The sequence below is a fragment of the Drosophila mojavensis genome, unplaced genomic scaffold (assembly GCF_018153725.1).
Source record: "Drosophila mojavensis isolate 15081-1352.22 unplaced genomic scaffold, ASM1815372v1 contig_277, whole genome shotgun sequence".
Classification (NCBI taxonomy): domain Eukaryota; kingdom Metazoa; phylum Arthropoda; class Insecta; order Diptera; family Drosophilidae; genus Drosophila; species Drosophila mojavensis.
The window spans coordinates 4,122,958-4,139,592 of NW_025318822.1; the positions used below are offsets into that span (position 1 = coordinate 4,122,958).

Here is a 16,635-nt window from a genome sequence, read left to right on the forward strand (position 1 = left end):
AGACTACATCTGATAAAAGCTCTAAAGAGATCGAACTTCCGCTCATAAATATTTCTCAGCTTAATGGAAAAAATGCCTATGTTCATGAGACTATACTGCAATTTTTCATATGTATGTATGTATGTTCTAATAGAAGTTACTTTTATCACTTCGTTATCTTTTATCAGAACAAAAAATTAAATCTTTACACGACATGAACACAAACATGTACCACCTAGATATTATATTTATTATTTTCAATTTATTCTTATCTTAAATACATATCTTAAGCATCGCTCATTCATATTCATCAAAACGTTTGCCTTCTTTTGATAATATATATAAACATTCAATGTTTGCTTTGGTAACTAGTTTCTTTGGCTTATTTTATGCTTAACGCTTAACGCTTAACGCTATGCATGTAGACATGTCGCCTCAGTTTATCTGGCCTGGCAAAGTCTTTGGCACAGAACGTGCACTGATAGGGTCGTTCGCCTGTGTGTTTGCGCCGATGGACTTTCAGTTCATAGTGCACGGTGAAGGACATGTCGCAGAGATCGCATTTGAAAGGTTTTTCGCCATTGTGTCGGCGCATATGTATGTTCAACTTGTTGGGCGTCAATGACTCCAGACCGCACAGTGAGCAAAGATACTTCTTGCCCGGATTCTTTTTGGCGACATGCATGTCGCGTATGTGCTTGTCCAGGCTTGGTTGTACAACAAAGGACCGCCAGCAGTGTGGACATTGATACCTAAACCGTCGACTTCGCTTGGTCGTCACAGGCGCCTGACTGGATGACTTGGAATGTTGGGTCGACATGTGCAGTTCTAGATTTTCCTGCCACATGAATTTGTAGCCACAGCGTGAGCATTTGAATTTCTTTTCCTGGTTAAGGCATTGCGTTCGCAAATGATGCTCCAGCATAGTCTGCCCAATGAATAATTACTGTTAATATTACCATTTTGTTTTTACTTTGGAGATCGTTAGATTTTACCTTGTCTACGGTCTTGAAAATACAATGCTCGCAGGAATAGGGCAACTTGTCAAAGGTGTGCAGAGAATACTGATGCTCACTCATGTCGCGCCGCCGCTGAAAGTTCATGTCGCATAAAGCACAGCGATAAGTTCTACCAGAACCTACAGCTTCATCGTCGCTCTCGTCCGTTTCATCCAGAAGCAGCTCAAAACCCTCTTCGGTGCTTATCATATAGTTGGGCGCCTCTTCAGTGTGGGCCTGCATCGAGATGTGCCGTCGCAGATCGCCAATTGTAATGAAATGCATGTCGCATAGTTTGCATAAGATGGATTTTGGTCCGGGAGTCTTGGCAGCATCCGCTAGTAGTGTCTCTGCCAAGGGTAGATCCTCACCTCTGAACCCATGCCGCTGTACATGCTTATGCAAAAGCGCGGGTCGATAGAAAGTGCGTGTGCACCACCGACAGGGTAGCAATTCTTTGCTGCCGTCGTGGTGCATTAGCTTGTGCTTGGTCACGGCGCTCTTATCCTGAAAGCTACGTGAGCACTGATCGCAAGGATATGTCTCTTGCTGCAAGATTAAAGATTCAGACCAAGGTTACATATTCAGACCAACATGTTACTCAATTGTAATTTAGACCCACCTTGTTCTTGTGATCCACAAGATGTGCGCGTAAATTGCGTCGCCAGAAAAATCGCTGCGGACATTTGTCGCACATGAACCGTTTGAGCGTGTTCTGACACAGTTTGAGCGTATGCTGATCGAGCAATTGAGCACTCAGGAAACGTGCATCACAACGCTGACAGACATGAGGGGCCTCGAGCCAGGTATGCTCCTGCCGATGGTGTTCGTGCAATTGATATTTGCGTGGGAAGACGGTCTCGGGTGTTTTACATAGCTCACATGAATAGCTGTGTCTCTCCACAACATCCGCCTCACCATCGCTGTCCGTATCGGAGCTGTCCAGGTTCATCTCATATCGCGCCTCATTTGTTATAGAGTAATAGCGACCGTACATGCCCACTTTGAGATCATTGAAAATTCGCCGTTTTAAGCCGGCAGCTGTGGACTCTACGGCAGTCTTATAAAAGCCCTCTGCAATCCGTTCAATAGGCTCGCCATGTGCCTCGAAATCAAAGTCCTTAGGATGGAATTTTAAATGGTCACGCAACTCGCGCAGCTTGATAAATCTACGCAGACAGATCATGCATTGAATTTCCTTTGAGCCATTTGGCTTGCACCGATTCAAATCGAAGCCTTTGACGCGACGATCGATACGTGAGGGCTTCGACATGGCTGATGTGTCCGTTGCGTATCTAGTTGACGTAGCTTCATCTTCGTCTTCATCGGAATCCTTATACGCCTTGTGCTCGTTGTGCTTGTGCTTGATGAGACTAACAATGTACTTGTAGGACTTCTCGCATTGATCACATTTGTAGTAATTATCTGCACTAGAGCTATCTGCATCATCCTCATCCGGAATGCTATGTAAAGTGACATTACGTGAATATGTTTCTATACGTGTACAGTATTCATTAAATTACGTGATCTCCTTTATGATGCTGTGCACAAGGGAATCTGTGCTTTTCGGCTTCGAGCGCTGAGGCTGTGATTTCTGGGTTTTATCCTCAATTAGCTTGGGTTGCGTAGATATCTGGCTGGAGGCATGCGCCTTATGCTTATGCTTGATAAGAAGCATTATATACTTGTAAGACTTATCGCAATGATCGCATTTGTAGTAATTATCGACGGATTCGTTATCCAAGCTAAACGAAAATTAGATAATAAGTGAAGCGAAAGATACTTCACAAATAGAAACATACTTTGCCGAACAGCTCTTGCTCTCAATAGAACTGGAGAGCTCTTCAGCCTGATTAGGCGTCTCCTCTACTTCTTGTAGTTTAGATGAACTGTGATCTCGTTGCTTGTGCCTGAAGAGATTGGTTACATATTTAAAGGACTTGTCGCATTTATTGCACCTGTGCAGCATGGGAAATTTCGTCTGAGTTGCCCGGCGCTGTTTTAGGGGTACATCATCATCGTCATCATCACTGCTGTCATCATCCACATTGGTTTTCTTAATCAAAGGATCAATTGTGTTTGTTGGATCCGTTGTTGACGGCGTGACAGGCTCTGTGGACTCTTCCATTTTAATTGTTATGCCCTCAATATCCAGCAATTGTATTGGAGTCTCGCGCAAACACTCTAAAGTGGCTGTTTCTGTATCCCCTGAGAGACATTCTCTTGAGAGCTTTTGCAGCCATAGCTCATAAGTATTACGAGCCTGCTGAACAAAATCGTATGCATTCTCTAACCTCTGAGAACAGTTGTGGCATATCCAGGGCGGCAACTTGTCAGCTTGATCTAAACCAATCTGCAAAAACAACATACATATGTATGTAAAATGCTTCTCCAATCAATTTGATGACTTTGGGGGTGGTGGGCTAGATGGTTACCTCGAGCTTTGTTAACTCCAGCAGCAATTGATTGTAAGTTTTATCTGCGTATTTATCGAATGGCGTCTCGATCCAATAACGTCCATTTGTATCACCACAGACTCTGCACGTTCTTGTCATTGTTTGATGCGATTATAATTTATAATCGTATCTACAACTCCAATTTGCTCAGACGCCAATCAACTTGCCAATTATATATACAAATAGTGGTGGGTTTCAATGTGGACACACTGGTGAGCAACAGCTGTTTACAGACAGCTGACCAATTATCGATATGTTAAGCTATCGATGCTGCAATGTTTTTCTTACATTAGAACTTGGTTATCATTGTGCGACTGTAATGTTTTTCATTTAAAAGAGGATATATTTCTCAACATTGTGAAACATGTTACCGACAGATATTTGTCGTACATGCACATTGCATGATGATTGCTTGTTTCCGCTTACGACCCGCACAGATAAATATGAAAATAAAAGTTTAAATGAAATGTTACTTGAATTGACACAAAATGATGTAAGTAAACAGTTAATTAGGCAGCGTGGTATTTACTTGTAACTTGTCATTTGCAGCCCCTGCTGGAGCATACAGATGACAGTCTGCCGCAGCACTTGTGTAGTGGCTGCTTGCACAAGTTGGAGGCTGCGTACGCGTTTGTATTGCAAGCGCGCCACGCTCAAGAGCAATTGTTGTTGCAGCTGCGCAAAAGCTTGCAGCCACAGTGCTTGGATGAGATGCCCATAGACATTAACTTGCAGCACATAAAAACTGAGATGATCGTTGACATGCAACCTGCTAGCAAAGCGAAGAGTGAAGAAGATGAGGCGGAGGCTGAAGAGAGGGAGCAAGATATGGCTGTAGTGGCAATTCCTGCCCTGAAATGGCAGCCAAACAGCGACAGTGAGAGCAATCAGACTGCTGCTCATGAGTATGTAATTTGCTTAGTTTATAATTAACTTGTATATTAAGTTTTATTGACTTACAGGCAGGATATAGACTTTAAGCCCAAGCAGTTGCGGCGCAGCGCACGTAAAGCCAAAACCTACACAGATAGCGAAAATGAAGCAACGTAAGCTACATCAAACATAGTATTGTATGATATGACTATAACTTGTCCGATAGATCTACCGATGCGACTTCCTTGCCCATCAAACGGCGACGTGGTCGTCCAGCACGTGTTAACACGGAGGCGATTAACGAAGAAGGACGGCATGTGTGCGAGGTTTGTGGAAAGAGCTTCTCCTGGTACCGCGACATGCAGCGCCACACGCGCATTCACTTCGAGCAACCGACCTTCGTGTGTGACAGTTGTGGCAAGAGCTTCTTGCGCAAAGACAAATACATGTTTCATCTGCGTTCGCACGAAAAGCGAGCAGCCAAGTGTCAGGCCACGCAATTGAGCACCGAGTGGTGTTTTGCTGAACGTCTCTACAACTCCGGCCGACTCAAACAGGCGGAGTGCAAATTGTGCGGCTCGAAATACCAGCGTATAGGGGAGCTGCGCGAGCATATGGCGTGCCATAAGAGCATTGAGACTTTGTCGAAGCTGAGTCTGGAGAGCGACGTTATCAGAAAACATTTTGCTAAAGAGCAGCAGCAGGTCGACTTGGAACTGATCAAACAACATATATGTGCTGACATTGACAGAGGACGTGAGCACCTGGACAAATACTGCGCTGTGGTCAACGCGTACGGATATGAGCTCTGTCTTAGCGACTCAGACGAAGAAGCAGCTGACCAATCGCCTAAATACAAGTGTCGTCCATGCAACATCAACTTCACGCGTAAATATCGCCTTATGCGCCACACACTGGAGGAGCACACACAGACGGAACCAGCAGTGTATTGGCAACGCTGTGATGTTTGCCAAATTGGTTTTGTGTGTACTATAATGTTGGAGCAACATCAACGCACGCAGTGCCACAACAAACTTAAGCGTTACAGTTGTCCCAACTGCCCAGGTAAATTTATTTGGCAGCAGAACCTGGACCAGCATGCGTGCTCGCAACGTAGCAATCAGCTCGACGAGCAACGGCAACGGCAGCAAAAGCAGTGTTGTCTCTGTGATATCCAATTGAACACCATGTTCGAATTACGCGCCCATTTGCTTAGCCATCAAGATGGACGCAGTGGGATACATCCGGAGCAGCAGGCGACCTTCTTTCGTACCTACTATCCCAATGGCCTTGACTGCAGCTTGTCGGAGCTGAGCGCACGGATTGCCGCCGACTTTAAGGCTGAGGATTATGGGCGATACTTTAATGCCAACACGAAAAACGGCGAGGAGCTCGATTTCTTCGCCTCGGACTCAGACTTGAGCGATGCGCACCAGCTAAGTTCTGGCGCTACGCTTCACATATGTTGCCTGTGTGGCGAGACGAAAACGCGACTCAGTCAATTGCTCGAGCATCAGCAAAGCCATCATAGTGAGGTGCAGGAAAAGCTCCCATACGTGTGTGAAGACTGCGATTTGAGTTTTGTAGCTGATGCTCTGCTCCAACGGCATCGCCGACGTGTCTGTGCTAAGCAGAATGCCAAGTTCGAGTGCCAGCAATGCAATCAGCGCTTTTACTGGCTTTCCAATTACGAGTTGCATGTGCAGCTGCAACACGAGTCCCATCCCGAGCTGCAGACGGATGTTGTCAATGAACAGGAGCGTAAGTCACGGATGAGAGGCAAGCGCCAGTCTAGAGCGGCAAAGCTGCAGTGCGGCGAATGCGAAAAGGTGAACGACGATGAAACGGAAGCAAATTCATATCTAACCTTTTCCATTCGTTTACAGGTGTTCATCTGGCCGAAGGATCTGACGCGTCATAAGCGTCTGCACCAGCCACAGGCTTTGGCACAATACCAATGTTTGCTCTGCGACCGCAAGTTCCATCGCAAGGATGGGCTGAAGTCGCATATGCGCGTTCATGGCGAACAGCAGGCTGATGCTTCAGTTGCCAGTGAACAAGCTCCATTCATGCTGCAGCGCATGTCAGTGGTGCTGACCCAACTATGTCGACCCAATGGCTGTAAGCAAATTCAATGCATGATATGCCTCTCGCAACACGCCAAAATCTCTGATCTGCGTACACATTTGCTTGACCATCAGTATTCGGTCAAATTTGGAGAGGAACGAAGCCAACCAGAAAGCATTGCGGCGATTTCACGTTCGCTGTATCCAGAACTGCCCGAACCATTGGTGCAGCAGCAATTAATCGAACGTATCCAAAATGATCTGAGAAAAGGCGTTGACCTCGAAAGATTCATATCCATTACTAACGAGGCGGGCATTGAGCTCAGCCTGGACAGCAGCGAAACGGAAAGTGATTCGGACTCAGCCGAGGCAGTCAGAAGCAACAGCGGGCAACTGTATAGCTGTGAGCTATGTCAGCTAGAGCTGTCGCGCAAGCATCAGCTCTACGCCCATGAGCTGGAGCAGCATTCGTGGCAGCAAGCAACCCGTGTTTGTAGCTACTGCCAGGCGAGATTTGTAAATGAGCAGCTGCTGGAGCATCACTATCGCACGCTCTGTCGGAACGTGCACCGACGTTTCCTTTGCCGAAAATGCCCATTACGTTTCCGCTGGCGCGAGAATATGAAGTTGCACTCGGACGTGGCGCACAACGAAGCTAGAGGAGAGCAATCTACCTTAGGCATTGAGATGAACGGGACGCGCCTGTTACCCATCGTGAGCTACAACTGCACCGAATGCAACCGTAGCTTCAAAATGCAAAAGGATCTCACTCGACACACTTTGATGCATGCCCAGGAGTCGAGCATTTACCGTTGCCGCTGGTGTGCACGACGTTTTTATCGACAGGCTAATCTCCTGCAGCACATTGAGCGACACGGCATTAGCGCCGAACAACTGCCCTATGCTGAGGCACTGCTCAATGCTAGCCGTCATCCTCATGGCCAGAAGTGTATCCAGTGCAAGGTGTGTAACGTGACCTACCCTACAATTGCTGCGCTGCGCAGCCATCTTCAATCAGCGCCAGCAGGCACACATCATGAGTATGGCTCGCTGCTCAACTACTCAATCACCAATCAGCTGGGATACGAGCTGCATCTGGAAGACTCGGAAACGGATGAGGATGCCAAGCCACCAGGTACGCCCACGCACTACACCTGCAGCATATGCCAGCTGCGCTGTGCGCGCAAGTTTGAGCTGCATCAGCATCAGCAAGCGATGCATCGACTGGAACGTATAAACGAGGGTTGTGATGTCTGCATTTTTAAAAGTGTCTCAGCAGATCTCATTGCCTACCATCAACGCGTCTTGTGCAACAATACGGAGAAACACTTCAAATGCTCCAAGTGCGGCTACAAGTTTATGTGGGAAATGAATTTGGCGCAGCATATGAAGTTGCAGCATCCCAGCAGCGATGGCAGCGAAACGCAGCAGAATGCAAGTTCTTTGCCTCCACAAGAGGTTCCCAGCGCAGAGTGCCAGGTTTTTCAATGCGGACAGTGTCCTAGTAAATATAATCGCAAGGATCGTCTCACTGCACATGTAAAGAAATGTCATACAGCGGGAGCAAGTGGTTCTACGGCTGCGGCAGAGAAGCTTATGAAAAATTCAACAGGAGCCAAGCAGCAGAAGAGCTTTCTCTGCGCTTTCTGCGGTAAGGCGGTTAGCTCCTCGTCCAATCTGATTATACATATACGTCGCCACACTGGCGAGAAGCCTTTTAAGTGTGACTATTGCGACATGGCGTTTCCACGTTCCTCCGATCTCCAGTGCCATCGACGCACTCACACGGGCGAACGGCCGCACGTCTGCACCGTTTGCCAGAAGGGCTTCGCCCGATCCTACAAGCTGCAGCAGCACATGCGCATCCACAATGGCGAGCGACCATACAAGTGTACTTATTGTGACAAGAGTTTCACTCAGTCAAATGATCTGACTCTTCACATCCGACGACACACAGGCGAACGTCCCTATCAGTGCAATACGTGCGGCGAACGTTTTATTCAGGGCACAGCCCTGAAGAATCATCGCATGCAACATGGACACCACGACACGGAAGTGGACCAGGCCACTGATAACTAAGTGAGCCTATGACTAATAAGTTTTTGCTGAAATAAATAAATTCGTGTACTATGTAAATTTCGCATTTAAAGTGTTATTACGTAAAGTAAGTAAGTTTCAGATTATAAATAAATGTTTGCATTTTGAATTTCAAGTTGCCCACCGATAAGTTTGCACTAATCGCACAAAATTGCCACGATCGATAAATGTGACGAATGCAGGTAAAAGTATCGAAGACTTCAAAAGTACTCATACTCAAACCTAACGTCCCGTTGTTATGGTTACATATATCAAAACGAAACAAGCTGTGTGTTTCGATTCGGTTGACTTATAATGTAAACTGTATCACGATAAACAATAATTAGTTAATAAAAAAAAAAACAAAATATATAACTTTTTAATAAAATTATTGATGAGCCGCAAACACACAGATATAAGTTAAATTCTAATAAAGCCGGGTGCAAAGTTAACGTATTTCTTTTAGGTTTCAAATTGCTTAGTTTGATGCTTTAAGCATCGGAAAATGGTCAAACCGAACAAGCAGTCGCGTCCAATGCCTGCCACGGATCGCAGCAGTACCAATGCCAGTGGCAGCGGTAACTACATGGAAAATACGTACTGTGTGGTGCTGCATGTCGTCGAGGGTGAGTTTTCGCATATCCTTTTAGTTTCTCATTGCAATTCTAATTCCAATGCTGTTGTAGCCATTAATTTTTATGGACGCGAAATGAGGGAGGGGGAGAGGGAACAGATTATTATGAATGCTGCCCTCAACACAGTGGACTTTGAGGTTGAGGGAACCCCTTCGGCCACATCGGAAACAATTATATTCAATAGCAATTGTATTTGGGAGTGCGATATGGCGGGGATAAAACGCATCAAGACGGACCATCGGCCAGTGAAGGTCACATTTTTTGCCTGCGGCGGTATAGAACGCAAGACCATTGGATCGCTGCTTCTACCAGTGCGTGGCTTGCCAGTTCTGGGCACAGGCGGTAACAACAGTCCGCTGCAGCTGAAAATGTTCTGGCATAAGCTGATCTGCATTAGCAACGAGTTTCGATCCCACAAGCCGGAGGTGCTGCTCATGCTGGCTATCATCAAAAAGTCTCTGCTGCATACTAAGGACTTCAAGCATCTAACGGCGTTCAATACCTCAGTGAGTCGCGATCTAATATTGGAAAGTTGCTGTATGCATTGAATTCATTAACTTCATCCTGCAGGAGAAACAAAGTCGTACACCACCGCTGCAGTCGCCCGGCCATTCGATCACGGCTAACATGTTACAGTCACAGGTGCATCCACTAACACTTAAATTATAAAACTCGACTAAACACTGAATCGTATATTCTCAGGCCAATGTCTATGTTCAGTCGCTGGTGCAGCTGGGTTTACTTCAGGTGGGCAATGATCCTCTGGTGGACTGTGACATCATCGAGGTGGTCCTGCAATTCAAACAGCTCAAGAATGTCAGAAAATTTGTTAGATCTGTATACCAAGGCAAGTTGGATGATGTGGAGACCGTGTTGCTTATGTTTGACTTTGTTGGCAATGTCACGAATATTGAACTTAAGTTGAACCATGCGGATATCTACACTCTTAACGATGTGCTGGGCTTGCGCTTCAAATCGTCACTGCGTAGTATACGTCTATATTTCCAGCGCATATTTTATTTGCCCATCAACATGTATGTCAATGGCTCTTCAATAGGTAAGCTATAGAAACTATCGACTGATAATTAGCTCTACTTCTAATTCTCTCTGTTAGCCAACTATCGCATGGACTTTGGCAAGCTGCTGCCCCCAGATAATTATTTTGCGGACAATCGTAAATATGTACACAGCGGTTGTTTTGCTTTTGACCGCTTCAGTCGCATGGGCAGTGCGCGTGAGGTGAAGCCAATCATGGATTTTACATTTACGGTGGATATACAGGAGGTGTACTGGCGCCAGCAGGAAAAGCTAGAGGAACCGCCGCTGTCGCAGCAGCAACTGCATGAAGACTCTTTGGACATGCAATCAGTGGGCGCCAAAGCTGTCATACTCGAAGTTCCTAAAGATCGTGTATTTGATAACGGGGTTGATTGGACCCGTAATTCCGAAATGCAATCCGTTTCTGGAAATGGATCCGTGGATAGTTTGAACGTAGGTGCTGAGCTTTCCGAGTCGGATGGACGAGAAACCCCCTTGGAGTCAGTGCAAGATTCCGATGTAGCGTCAACTGTACATTCATCTCAAGGACGGCGCAGGAAATTTATAAGGCTCATAGATAAACCCGTTCAATATGATAATGAGGAAGAAGCTGAGGACCATCATTATGATCCAAAGCTTGTTACCAGAAAACTGCCAACAAGGTCGAATCATAAAGACAATCAGTTTCGTGATGATTTAGTTGATTTAGATGATGATGTTGGCTCTGATTCTTATGTTGGAAACGAAAGTTACGAGGGAGCGGATGACTGGCTGGCGGGTCATGTTCATGACTCCAAAAAAACTAAGCCTAAACCTAAACATAAACATAGCAGTTCAACAGCCTCTGGCTTAGAAAAAACTCCATCCAACGCAGCAAAAGATGAGAAACTGAGGGGATTACATGGGGATAGTGCAAAGAAAAGGAGTATTCTGGAATTACAGCGCATAGATGAAGAGGCAACTAGATTTCTACAGGAAGAGATGCTACTTAGGGAGCAAATGCCAAAACGAAAGGGAAAACAGCATTCAGATAATAATATTCAGAACTATACGATTGATGACAGTATTATAGATGATTCTTGGGCTGAATTGGAGCAAGAATATGAAAAGAGTTTGTCAAAACAGGCGACCAAGCAAAATATAAAACATAACTTGGAAGGGGAGCTAATGACTAACTCAAGTCCAAGAGCTGCTTCTAAAACACGAAAGTCCCAAACGCAGGCAGCTCGTGTCGAAGCAGTTGACCTAAACACAAGCTTTCTAGATACTACATTACCTGAAATGATAGATGATCATAGCAAAAAATATTCACATATAAACTCAACGGATGATTCATTTGACAATAAACCAAAAGTCATACGCAGGAAGAAGATTGTCTCAAAAACAGAACACTTGGAGGTGTTGGACACATCAACATCCACTTCACGCTTGCGGGGAAATAAATATATGTCTTCACAGGAAAATCTAGAAGCCGTTGGGTCCGACTCGGCTAGACAGAAATTGAAACATATTCTCCGAGATAAAGTTGGCAAAAAGCCCGAAAACGTAATTCTTGACATCCACATGCCAACGGAAACGGAAGAAGAATGGCTTCAGAAGCCAAATGCACACAAAAGCAAGCCAATGCCAAATTCCGAAGAGAAATGTAAATCGAGTGAATCAGTATTACCTAAGAAAATACCAAAGCCGAATAGTAGGTTAACGACTTCAAAAGCGGACCTTTCTCTAAGCGCTCGCTGGGTGGAGGTAAGCAAGGAGCAGGCTCGAGCCTTGGAAGAAACTGAGCAGTTCATTGCAGACAGCTGCAAAGCAGACCTCGATGTATTCTCAGTTGAAGAACAGTGTTCTCAGAGCTCAAAGAAACCAAAAAAGAAGAAACTGGGCCGCACATCACACTCGATTATTAGAAAGAATATGGAATATAGTGAGATGAATGTTAGCTCGGAAATGGAAGCAAGCATCGATAGTTCATTAATGAATGAATCCTTTAAGGAACATATGCCTGAGCCTAAAGTGTCAGCAAAAGAGTGTTCCAATGTCCATTCGTCTCAGGACATTATAGTATCTGAAATGAATTTGAAAATTGAAACTAGTGCAGAAAGTTCTTTCGTAGAGCAGTTGAAACTTGAGCGCAAAGTGATTAAAAAGAATAATGACTGTGATAAATCACAGGATCCCATTACTAACCCTGGTACCAATCATATTGCGAACCAATCGACTCCCAATACTAGCAAACTCAGAGGACGGATTCGTCATAAAACTGAGAATGTGGCTTCAGAATTGGAATCCAGTCCAACTCGAAAGTATGAGAAAAAGCCTCGGCAAACTGTACACCGATCTGCATTGCATAAGTATTTGGATGCAGAAGAAGCATGTGCCATGGATCAGTCTCAGGAAGTAGGTGACCAGTCTGAGAAACCATTAAAAAAACGCACCGTCAAGGCAACAGATGTCGAACATTGGGAAGCAGAGTCACTTGAGGTGGAGTCGAAAGGGAGGAAAGGTCTTTCGAAGAAAAGGACAGCTAAAGTGTCTTCTGATGTCAATCACTTGCAGCAGACGGTCATTGGCAAGCTCTGTGCTCTAAAAGAGAAGAATTCTGCTCCAGCCCAGCTGGGTGCCGCTGCACCCGTCTCCCGTTTGGAGGTTACAGTGCACATGTACGATGAAACAAAAGTTGCAGAAGAGCGAGCCAGAGATGGCACCACACTTGTGAACCAGAGCGTGAACACGGATATCACCAACATGAATGAAAGCATCAAGCTCATTTTGGCAACTGGCAGGAAACTGCAGAACGAGATGCAACGGAAGACGCAAGAATACATGGACAGTTTAAGTATGTACCGATCTGAGGGGGATTCATCGCAGCAGACATCAAACGATGAAACAGCAAAGAGTATCCCTAATATGACTAATATTAGTGCTGATTACGAGTCCAAATTTGTTGAGCTAGAGCAGCACATAGGTGAGTTGGAGCAGCATTTGCGTAAGTTTGAAAGCCGCACACAGGATATGCAGGAAATGAACTCAAAGCTGGAGAAGGAGAAAATTCAATTAAAGCAACGCATCAATAAAATGGAGCTCCAAATAGAACAACTGCGCCAGCAGGGCTCCAGTGGCAACAATCTGCAGGAGGTGCTCAGTGAGATGCGCCTCCAAAACGTACGCTACATGGACATGTGCAAGGCCAAGGATCGGTACAAGAAGCAATGGCGGCGCAGTGCCAAGCATGTCCACGCCCTCAAACTGGCCATGTACGAGAAGAGAATGGAGAGTGAAAAGACCTTGCCACAGTAAGTTAAACGAGATATGACAGTAAGACATAAAACTTAGCCCTATTGACATGTTACTTCCTGACAGGATGCTCAATCTGAAGAATATTCTTACCAAGGATGCTGATGAGTTTGAGCGTGAGTTTGGTCGCTTCCGCCGGTCGACCACAGCGCTCAGCTTTTCCGGTTCTGGTGATTCGCCGGAGCCGTTGCTAAAAGATTATCTGCGCGGTCTTTCCAGCCAAACAGTAGACCAGCACAAGCCTGTTAATCATGTAGATAGCAGTCGGATGCATTAGCCCCATTTCCATTGAACGAAATTGTACGTGATTAATGGTTGTTGATTGTATACTAATAGGATACACATCCTTATATGCGTTAGTTATTTGGTTTATCGTAAAATTTCTGTTTTCTTGGAGACAAGTAAATATTTTATGTAAAATTTGTGATTAAATTTAAGTTTATTCAACTAGTCCTAAGATAATATCTGTAAAAGTAATGTTTACGCTTGCGATTACGATACACTGACCTTTTGATCAGTTTAGGAGACAATCGACATTCGTTTACAAAATTTAAGACTTTTAAAATTGTATATTTTCGCTTAATGTTTAGTTTAAGCATTAGTCAACCAGCTTAAAAAATTAATTGATTTTAATGTAATTTTCTGTTTGTTACTATAAAAATATTTACATAAATTAACGCTTGGAAACCGTCATTTATTCCAACTTAAAGCCCACGCGCACAAAATGGGGTAATGTGTCCAGTGGTGCAGAGTACTCCATGAGCCAGATGGGACCCTTGTAGACTGTCCCGGTGTTTCCATCGGTCCACTCTCCCTTAGGCAAGTAAATGTCGCGATTTCGAGCATTTTCCACAATAACCGGAGCTGCAATGATGTCATCGCCCAGCAAAAATTCTGTGGAAATGTTGAAAGGGATTCACAATTAGGTTAATGGTTGATAATCATATTGGTACAAGTCAACATACCATCGTATATGCTCTGAGCAACTATATCTTCGGGCGCAATCCACCAAAGGGGAGCGTTGACAGGCTCGCCAGTTTCCGTGGCGCGCTTGAACATCTTCATTATGTAGGGCGTATAGTCGGAATGCATCTTGGTGAAGGTCTTGCTAATCTCAACAGTTTCAATGTCAAAGTTCCACGGCACAAACGAGAACTGCAGGCTGGGCATGAAGACATTGGCCTGCAGCCAGCGTAGGAATAGCTCCTTCGTGGGCGGCTTCTTGTTGTAGCCATTGCCGCCAATCATGTCGGGTAGCACAAAGGGATATCCATTCATGTTCATCTGCAGCAGCGAAGTGATCAGAGTCACCAGGCCATTGTTCCAGCCCCACTCGGAATCTTTGTCAACAATGCGCACAAATATGGGCAAGTCCTGCGTGCCCTGCCCAGAGCGCACCTCTACCATATCGCCAAAGGCGGCCACAGTGCGCACATAGTCGGTGGTAATCTGTAGCGGGGTTTGATTTGCATCACCCTGGAGCACCGGATCTGTGGGTACCCAGCTGGTCTCGCCGGCATCAAATTTGAAGCTATCAATGCCATCCTCTGCCTGCAGACGTTTCAGTCGAGTGCTGAACCACTCCTGCACTGCGGGCTTGGTGAAGTCCAGATAGGCTGCATCCTTTGGCTTGCTGTTCCACCACTGCGTATCGGCACTGCCAGCTTGATTTACCACCAGATAGCCCAGATCCTTGGCCGTTTTGTAGATGGTTGTGCAGTTGTTGTTAATGAAGGGATGAATCCATAGGGTTACCCTGAAGCCCAACGCCTTGAGATCATCTGTCAGTTTCTTGGCATCTGGAAACTTTCCTTTACGGAACGTCAGAGCGCCATAGCAATCCTCCCAATCGTCGTCAATCTCCAGCTGACTGTTCTCAAAGCCATTATCAAGAATTTGCTTCGCAAAGTCGCGCACGACCGCGTCGGAGACCTCCGCCTTGTATAGCGCCCAGGTGGACCAAACCGGATGCTGAACCATGCGCTCATCGGGATAGCCTATGGGCTTGCCTAGCAGCGTCTTCACCGCATACATATGGGCAGCCTTTGCATCCTTGGCAAAGCCGAGGTAATAGCTAAATTTAGATGAGGATAGCCACCTGTCATAGGGCAGGGCACTGAATGCACTGATGCAGAGCTGATCCTCCAGGCCGGCTGCATTCTGATCAATAAACAGCGGAGTAGTATTATCCACGAATAGGAAGAAGCCCTCGCTGTTCAGCCAGTATCGCTCTGCCACGCCCATATTACCCAACTCCTTGGGCACATACGAGAAGTTACTATATTGCTGACGCTCCACGGGCCAATAGTGTTGCTTCTGCTCCGAGCCACCAAACCAATGGACGCGCCCCTTATTTAGCCTCACACAATCCCTGGGCTGGGTGCCCTTCACCACCTGATCGCGAACCACACGGACATGGGTCACACTGCTGCTGGATAGGACCAAGCTAAATTCGATGGTGGTGCTGCCATCGCTCAGCCTGAAGCCACCCGTCGATGTGGCTTCCAGGTTGCTGCTGGTGACAAAGTTATCCAAGGTCACGGTCTGCAGCAAGCTGCTGCCCTTCATCAGCTCGTATTGCAGCTTGTCGCCGCGTCGAAGCCTCAAATAGACGTCGCTGTTGCCGAACTTGAAGCGCTGCTCGATGGTCTTGCAGGCGTGCCCCGCCGTGCACAGGCAGCAGGCTGCCAAAAGTAGAGCTGCACTTCCATAGCCAAACTGCATTTTCGTAAAACTGTTGCCAGAGCCAAGCGAGCTCCTCGCTTATATAGCAAACGATCGAGCGTATTATGTGCACAAATAAAGCTCTTGAGGCGTGCTTACAGTCCCACTGCTAAAGATGCACTCCAGGCAGCGGCTGATAAGCGACTATCAGCTAGAGCTCTCATCGAACCTAATGTATACAGCGTTATATATACTGCTATATATACACGAACACATTTTGTCAATAGATTCCGAGTGCTATAGTGCCACTGAGAGGCGGGCAAATGATACTTAATGACACTCGTAATGCTAGCTGCTGAATTATTTCTGTTGTTCTATACAATAATAATAATAATACATCAATAAACTCTAGCTAAACGCTATATAATTATCAATTGTGTGGAAGAGCCCACACATCTTATCAGTGCATGACTAATAAGTCAAATATAAATATAATTTAAAGCTAACCATTAAAGGACACAATACATTGAATTAAAAAAGGAAACCATGCCTTTGA

General features: G+C 45.7%; 4 protein-coding genes across 4 annotated transcripts; 2 read left to right on the forward strand and 2 right to left on the reverse strand.

Annotated features, from left to right (window-relative positions):
- Window positions 1-208: 208 nt before the first annotated feature.
- On the reverse strand, window positions 209-3,638 carry LOC6574309 (zinc finger protein 595). The gene is made up of 6 exons (XM_002000328.4): window positions 3,413-3,638; window positions 2,780-3,330; window positions 2,501-2,722; window positions 1,600-2,440; window positions 975-1,526; window positions 209-907 (listed from the first exon to the last, which is right to left on the reverse strand). The coding sequence occupies exons 1-6, from the start codon at window positions 3,530-3,532 to the stop codon at window positions 380-382; spliced, it is 2,814 nt and encodes a 937-aa protein (XP_002000364.1). The 5' UTR covers window positions 3,533-3,638; the 3' UTR covers window positions 209-379.
- A 63-nt stretch (window positions 3,639-3,701) lies between these two features.
- On the forward strand, window positions 3,702-8,584 carry LOC6574310 (zinc finger protein 91). The gene is made up of 5 exons (XM_002000329.4): window positions 3,702-3,926; window positions 3,983-4,338; window positions 4,396-4,479; window positions 4,533-6,135; window positions 6,193-8,584. Exons 1-5 carry the CDS (start codon window positions 3,798-3,800, stop codon window positions 8,449-8,451), a joined length of 4,431 nt encoding a protein of 1,476 aa, XP_002000365.1. The 5' UTR covers window positions 3,702-3,797; the 3' UTR covers window positions 8,452-8,584.
- A 102-nt stretch (window positions 8,585-8,686) lies between these two features.
- Window positions 8,687-14,092, forward strand: LOC6574311. Its single transcript, XM_002000330.4, has 6 exons — window positions 8,687-9,074; window positions 9,135-9,589; window positions 9,654-9,725; window positions 9,786-10,140; window positions 10,198-13,414; window positions 13,482-14,092. The coding sequence occupies exons 1-6, from the start codon at window positions 8,954-8,956 to the stop codon at window positions 13,690-13,692; spliced, it is 4,431 nt and encodes a 1,476-aa protein (XP_002000366.4). The 5' UTR covers window positions 8,687-8,953; the 3' UTR covers window positions 13,693-14,092.
- LOC6574312 (myogenesis-regulating glycosidase) lies at window positions 14,027-16,292 on the reverse strand. The gene is made up of 2 exons (XM_002000331.4): window positions 14,381-16,292; window positions 14,027-14,309 (listed from the first exon to the last, which is right to left on the reverse strand). The coding sequence occupies exons 1-2, from the start codon at window positions 16,137-16,139 to the stop codon at window positions 14,110-14,112; spliced, it is 1,959 nt and encodes a 652-aa protein (XP_002000367.1). The 5' UTR covers window positions 16,140-16,292; the 3' UTR covers window positions 14,027-14,109.
- Between the last annotated feature and the right edge of the window lie 343 nt (window positions 16,293-16,635).

What these genes read in the sequence shown, in the direction of transcription:
- LOC6574310 (XM_002000329.4), top strand. Translation starts at nt 3,798, where the DNA reads ATGTTACCGACAGATATTTGTCGTACATGCACATTGCATGATGATTGC. An exon ending in AATCAGACTGCTGCTCATGA is followed by an intron (nt 4,339 to 4,395) that starts GTATGTAATTTG and finishes ATTGACTTACAG; the next exon opens with GCAGGATATAGACTTTAAGC. An exon ending in GATAGCGAAAATGAAGCAAC is followed by an intron (nt 4,480 to 4,532) that starts GTAAGCTACATC and finishes CTTGTCCGATAG; the next exon opens with ATCTACCGATGCGACTTCCT.
- LOC6574311 (XM_002000330.4), top strand. Translation starts at nt 8,954, where the DNA reads ATGGTCAAACCGAACAAGCAGTCGCGTCCAATGCCTGCCACGGATCGC. An exon ending in GGTGCTGCATGTCGTCGAGG is followed by an intron (nt 9,075 to 9,134) that starts GTGAGTTTTCGC and finishes ATGCTGTTGTAG; the next exon opens with CCATTAATTTTTATGGACGC. An exon ending in AGTGAAAAGACCTTGCCACA is followed by an intron (nt 13,415 to 13,481) that starts GTAAGTTAAACG and finishes ACTTCCTGACAG; the next exon opens with GATGCTCAATCTGAAGAATA.
- LOC6574312 (XM_002000331.4), bottom strand. Translation starts at nt 16,139, where the DNA reads ATGCAGTTTGGCTATGGAAGTGCAGCTCTACTTTTGGCAGCCTGCTGC. An exon ending in TGCTCAGAGCATATACGATG is followed by an intron (nt 14,310 to 14,380) that starts GTATGTTGACTT and finishes ACATTTCCACAG; the next exon opens with AATTTTTGCTGGGCGATGAC.
- LOC6574309 (XM_002000328.4), bottom strand. Translation starts at nt 3,532, where the DNA reads ATGACAAGAACGTGCAGAGTCTGTGGTGATACAAATGGACGTTATTGG. An exon ending in TGGAGTTAACAAAGCTCGAG is followed by an intron (nt 3,331 to 3,412) that starts GTAACCATCTAG and finishes TTGTTTTTGCAG; the next exon opens with ATTGGTTTAGATCAAGCTGA. An exon ending in AGCAAGAGCTGTTCGGCAAA is followed by an intron (nt 2,723 to 2,779) that starts GTATGTTTCTAT and finishes ATTTTCGTTTAG; the next exon opens with CTTGGATAACGAATCCGTCG.